Here is a 6,000-nt window from a genome sequence, read left to right on the forward strand (position 1 = left end):
TTTGGTCTTTTGTTTTCACATCAGATTTATAGTAATTTCAATAAAAACGTTTTCAGGCCTTTGAAACTTCGAAAAATTACAAAAATTCTTATGAAGACTTAATAATAATATGTGGAGAAATGCTTACATTATAAGACCATGTGAAAAGTTGGCATCCTAACAGTATAAAATACATGTACAGAGAAAAGGACCATAAGAATTTATGTAAAGCATTCACAGTGGTTTCTTTTAAGAAGGAATTTAAAAAGATTTCTTCATAATTTAGACATTTCCTGTAATGACACAAGTGATTTTTCAGTTGGGGAAAAAATAAACCAGAGTTTAAAAAGTAAAGAGGAGCACCTGGGTGGTTCAGTTGGTTGAGTGTCTGACTTTTGATTTCGACTCAGGTTGTGAGATTGAGCCCTGGGTTGGGTTCTGTGCTGGACGTGGAGCCTGCTTGGGATATTCTCTCTCTCTCTCTCTCTCTCTCTCTCTCTCTCTCTCTCTTCCCCCCCCCCCCCCATGTGCATGTGTGCTCTTTCTCTCAAAAACAACAAAAAAAAAGTAAAGAATAAAGACTGGTCACAACTAACAAATAAAAAAACCCAAATCACCTGCCAGAGACAAAGATCGAATCCCAGATGTTTGATACTGGACAAATCTCTTAATCTTTCTGTGCCTTCGTTCCTTTTCCAGAATATTTTTGTCCTCCAGGCCACACAGATTCTGCCTCATATTCTTCACGGTAAGGCCAATCCCTATGAATGGGTTTCTTCCAAGGCAGGGTCACAACTAGTCCCTGAAGCCCAGTGACTTGACTGAGGTCCCGACTTGCCTTGTCTTGCCAGGATTTCGTTCTTTTTATTTTTTGTATCAGAAATTTATCTTAAAAATATTGAGATACAGTTGACATGAAACCTCGTGTAAGTTTGAAGTGTACAGGGTGTTGGTTTGATACATTTATTTTTTATTTATTAATTAAAAAAATTTAAACATTTACATCCAAATTAGTTAGCATATAGTGCAGGTTTGATACGTTTATATACCACAGTATGATTACTACATTAGCATTCGCTAACACCTTTATCATGTCACCTAGTTATCACTTCTTGTTGTGTGTTGAGAACTATTAAGATCTAACACCTTGGCAACTATGAAGTATATAATACAGTATTGTGGACTATAATCGCTGTGTTGTGCATTAGATCTCTCCTCTTGTTTTGCGGAAGGATTTATAAACCTACACTGCACTCCTATTGAGATTTCTCCTAGAAGACAAGTGTTGCCTGGCACTTTGGATGTTTCCAACCCTAGACTGAATCTGCTTAGATGCATGTACCCATTAATCAAGTCACGTCAGAGGGACTGTGGTCACTCCCTGTCCCCAGGCTGCAGTTCTGTCCTTGGCCAGATAGTCCTATTCCAGTCCTGCAAAGTTGGTCTTCCCTTTCTTGCATCTGCTTGTAAGGCCAACTCAGGAAAGTGAGTCTTTCAGATTTACAATGGACAAGTCCTGGGAAGGAGGCATGTTGAAAAGTCTGGGCTTCTGCTATGGGGAAGGACTCTTTATGATGTGGAACATCTTCCCCAGCCAAGGAGTCTCCACAAAGCCCCCTTCATGTCACTGTTCCTCAGGCTGTAGATAAAGGGGTTCAGCATGGGGATGACCATTGTATATACTACAGATGCCACCATTCCTATTTCTGCTGAATAGGTGGATGAGGGCTGGAAATACACCAGAAAGAGCGTCCCATAGAAGAGAGTAACCACTGACAGGTGAGAGCCACAGGTCGAGAAGACCTTGTGCTTCCCCACAGCAGAGGGGACCCTGAGGATGGTGTGGATGATGTGGGCATAAGAGACCAGGACACAGGTGAGAGGGACCACACCTGAGAGGGCTGCTTCAGCAAACATCATGACCTGAAAGATCTGGGTGTCTGAACAGGCAAGTTTGAGGAGAGGGAGAAGATCACAGAAAAAGTGTGGGATGGCATGAGAGGCACAGAAGGAGAACTGAGACATGAGGAGGGTGAGCGAGGAAGCCAGGAGGTGGGAGCAGAGCCAGGATGCGGCGACCAGCAGCAGGCAGCGCTGGGGACGCATGATCGTGGTGTAGTGGAGAGGAAGGCAGATGGCCACGTAGCGGTCATATGCCATCACGGCCAGCAGGAAGTCATCCAGCAGGGTCAGCGCCATGAAGAAGTACATCTGCACGAGGCACCCAGTGTGGGAGATGGCGTGGCGCTGTGTCAGGATGTTCGCCAGCACCTTGGGGACAATGGTGCAGGTGAAGCAGGTATCGACGAAGGACAGGTTGGCCAGGAAGAAGTACATGGGGGTGTGGAGGTGCTGGTCAGAGCCAATGGCCATGATGATGAGCAGGTTCCCCAACATGGTGACCAGGTACATGCCCAGGAAGAGTCCGAACAGGAGAGGCTGCCGCTCAGGGTGTGCAGAGAAGCCCAGGAGCAGGAAGTCAGAGACGCTGCTTTGGTTTCTGATTTCCTTCAAGGAGAGAAATTGGAGGAGAATCTTGCTTAAAAAGATAGGCTGTGAATACTACAGAGTCTAGAGCTTTGGTCTTTATTCCTTGAAGAGGTTACTGAGATTCACTAGCAGCTATGATGGCAGGGTGGGCAAATAAGGAAAATATGAGGACTGTGGACTATGGAATCAGGCATTGTAGGGGGTGTAACTTGGTTTCTAGATTCTTGCCCTACATGTGACTGAATGAGGCTGAACTGGTTTTCATCTGGATTGACTCCCTCCAGGATTAATTCCTTTTTTAACTTTAGAACACTTGTTCAATCTTAATGCTCTACTGTGGAGTCCTTTGGGGTCATGCATATCCTAAGATAGTGGGCAATACGAGATACCCTGTCTGTGTGTGAGTGTGTGAGTGTTTACTGAGAGAAATGGAAGAAAAAGTCTTTAGATGTGCCAGGTGTGCTGTATGTCTTTGTGTTTGAAGACTGTTCCAGTGAATTAACGTAGATATGAAAACTGTTAACTGAACTTTGTGAATGAAGGGAGTGCTGTTTTCATTATCATCATCAACTTCACTATCAGCCAGCGGCATGTTTTAAGATCACAGTCTTTGAAGGGACACCTGGGTGACTCAGTCGGTTGAGCGCCTGACTTCGGCTCAGGTCATGGTCTCACATTTTGTGAGTTCAAGCCCCACATTAGGCTGTCCGCATGGAGCCTGGCTGGGATCCTCTGTCCCCTTCTCTCTCTGCCCCTCCCCCACTCATTCTCATTCTCTCTCTCTCTCTCTCTCTCTCTCTCTCTTAAAAATAAATAAACATTAAGAAAATTAGGAAAAAAGATCACAGTCTCTGGAGTCTAGAGACAGGCTGGGAATCCTTTCTCTGCTGTTCTCTGAGTGTGCTCTTCAGCAAGTTACATAAGCTCCTTGAGTCTCTGTTTCCTCGTTTGTACAACGTGTACTCGCTTCATAGAATCACTGAAGCTACTGAGATAACATCAAGGAAGGGCTCGCCTCCATTAAGGGGTGATCGTCGCTTCATTGTTGACAGGAGTTGAAGAAATGTGAGCCCGGGTCCCACAATACAATGGTTTATATCAGACAACCTGCTTAATTATAACTTTGCTTCTCTCATGCCTTTTTTCACTTTGGTAAATGCCCCCTTGGAGTTTGCTTTCTTGGTGTTTAGATGCAGAGAATGATGCCGCCTGATAGGTTTGTTGAGGGGATAAATACTGGGTCAATGAAGGTTGTCTTCACAAACCAGATTTCATGAACTTTATGAAATCTTGAAGATTCTTTGATTCATGATGTCATGATGTGCACTGGAAAAGAGGAATACCAATGTCTCTGATGGCGTGAAAGAATGCATGTGCTGAAAGGTCAGGGGCAGCATGTGGCAGTGTCATACTCATGGAGTGTGTTCCTTAATACATCTTTTATGAGGTCTGATGAAATCTCCCCTCTCTTTATGTGTGATTTTGAGAAAGTCACTTTGCCTTTTTGCTCTTCAGTTTTCACATCTGTTTAAATGAGTAAGTGTAGAGTTTACTGTGGGGAGTAGTGAGGGTAAAATTAGGCAATGGTTGTGAAATATTTAGACCAAGGCTGGTGCATACTAAGTGCTCAGTAAATATTAGCCATTATTGTTATTGTTGTTAGTACAATATTCTCAGAATGGTCAAAGCCTCTGCTTTGGCATTGGGAAGCCCCATGTAAACTTGGTCAAATAACTTTTTTTTTTGAGAGGGAGAGAGAGAGAGAGAGAGAGAGAGAAAGAGGGGCAGAGGGAGAGACTCTTAAGCAGGCTGCATGCTCGGTGCAGAGTCTGACATGGGCTTGATCCCATGACCCTGGGATCATGACCTGAGCTGAAATCAAGAGTCAGGCGCTCAACCTACTGAACCACCCAGGTACCCCAACTTGGGCAAATAACTTAATCAGGAACAGCCCAGGTATCATTAACAATAAAATGGGAACAAATAACTATATTTTATATAGTTATTCACTGACTCTAATTAAAGAAAAAAGAAAGGATGTGAACAGGTTTGGTGCATTGTGAATGGTGGCGGCAGACGAGAGTGTGCGTAGTCCTATGATAGTAGCCCAGAGCAATTCTGGGAACCACACCTGCCCGAGAGCTGTGATGGTGGAGTCCATGAAGAAAACGAAAACGATGCGCCCTTTATTAATCAAGTGCTCTTCTGTTTGCAGAGTTCTGATGTCCACAGGTTTTGTTGCTGCACTGGTGCCATGTTCTGGTCACTGTGGACTTGAGGAAGGGTAGCCTGAGACTGTCTCCATAATGACCTCAGGCTGGATCAGCAAGGACCTGGTGAACACTGGACTTAGGTTCCCCTTATGGAGATTAGGAGAACTGGGAAGTGATGGGCAGATGTAGGAAAGAAAAGGGGAAAAAAGAAAAAGGAAGAAGCTCTAATGGGCTGTGTGTGTGTCTGCACATGCGTGCCTGTGTGCATCTAGGCCTTTGGTAGACTGTGGTCTTCCTCCCCATCTCTGTGCCTTGATGCTTACCTGGAGATGCTGGCCAACCTCAGTCCCTGACACTGTCACCATGGATGTTGGATTCCCTGCTCCTTTGTCTCCCCAGGAAGACATGATTGGAGCCACGGAGCCCTTCCCTCTCTGCTGGAGCAGCACAGACTGAATACCCAGGAGGAACTGTTGACTATTCACAGGCAGTGTCTCCTGAGACCCAATCACAGGCTTCCTCGTTAGAGACAAGATGAGGCAATTCTAGACTGTGGCCCCTTGAGTCCCAGAAATGTCTGTAATGCCCCCTTTCAAAGAGACTGGGGCTGGGATCCATGGAGGCACTTCTGGAATTTTTCCCTTGGATGAGGTGCAGGTCAGGTTTGTCATTGTCAGCCTGTCCCCATCGTGGAGTACACACTTTCTAATAAGAGCATTGTCCTCATGGATGAAACGTAGGTTGCAGAAAATAAGAGGGAAAAAATATATTGGAGGTTACCACTGTTGCCTTCAATAGTCATGTTGTAGAGGGGACATTCTTATTCTCTAGGACCCCAGTAGTCAATACATAATCAACATATAGGATCTACAGAAGGCCAAGGTGCTGGGGATCTTTGGATATTTCTTTGTTGTAAATCTGTTTTACATACAAAAGTGTTACACAGAAAACATACATGTGGTATTAAAGAATGATAATAAGATAATACTCGTGCTTTTTCCTTTCACATTTAATATTATAACAGTATATTAGAATGATAATATTTCTATCACTTAAAATCCCCCTTTGTGCCCCTCTGATCACATTTCCTTTTCTCCTCTATTAGAGGAAACCATTGTTGTGACTATTCCTGTAGTCTTCTCTATAATTTTACCATCTATCACTCTAAAATATATATGGTCTGATTAGGCATGTTTTTGTGCTTTATGTGATTGGAATTATATTTTTTGTGTTCTTTTGTAACTTGCTTATTTTCGTCAATAGTTTTACATTTTTTAAAGGCTTTATTTTCTTTCCTTTTTAAAAGTTTAATTATTTA

At 43.6% G+C, this 6,000-nt stretch overlaps 1 protein-coding gene across 1 annotated transcript; it reads right to left on the reverse strand.

Annotated features, from left to right (window-relative positions):
• Window positions 1-1,548: 1,548 nt before the first annotated feature.
• On the reverse strand, window positions 1,549-5,089 carry LOC125150466 (olfactory receptor 1G1-like). The gene is made up of 2 exons (XM_047830414.1): window positions 5,006-5,089; window positions 1,549-2,487 (listed from the first exon to the last, which is right to left on the reverse strand). The coding sequence occupies exons 1-2, from the start codon at window positions 5,087-5,089 to the stop codon at window positions 1,549-1,551; spliced, it is 1,023 nt and encodes a 340-aa protein (XP_047686370.1).
• Between the last annotated feature and the right edge of the window lie 911 nt (window positions 5,090-6,000).

The sequence above is a fragment of the Prionailurus viverrinus genome, chromosome D4, assembly GCF_022837055.1.
Source record: "Prionailurus viverrinus isolate Anna chromosome D4, UM_Priviv_1.0, whole genome shotgun sequence".
In the NCBI taxonomy this organism is placed as follows: Eukaryota; Metazoa; Chordata; class Mammalia; order Carnivora; family Felidae; genus Prionailurus; species Prionailurus viverrinus.

What these genes read in the sequence shown, in the direction of transcription:
- LOC125150466 (XM_047830414.1), bottom strand. Translation starts at nt 5,089, where the DNA reads ATGTCTTCCTGGGGAGACAAAGGAGCAGGGAATCCAACATCCATGGTG. An exon ending in AGGTTGGCCAGCATCTCCAG is followed by an intron (nt 2,488 to 5,005) that starts GTAAGCATCAAG and finishes CTCTCCTTGAAG; the next exon opens with GAAATCAGAAACCAAAGCAG.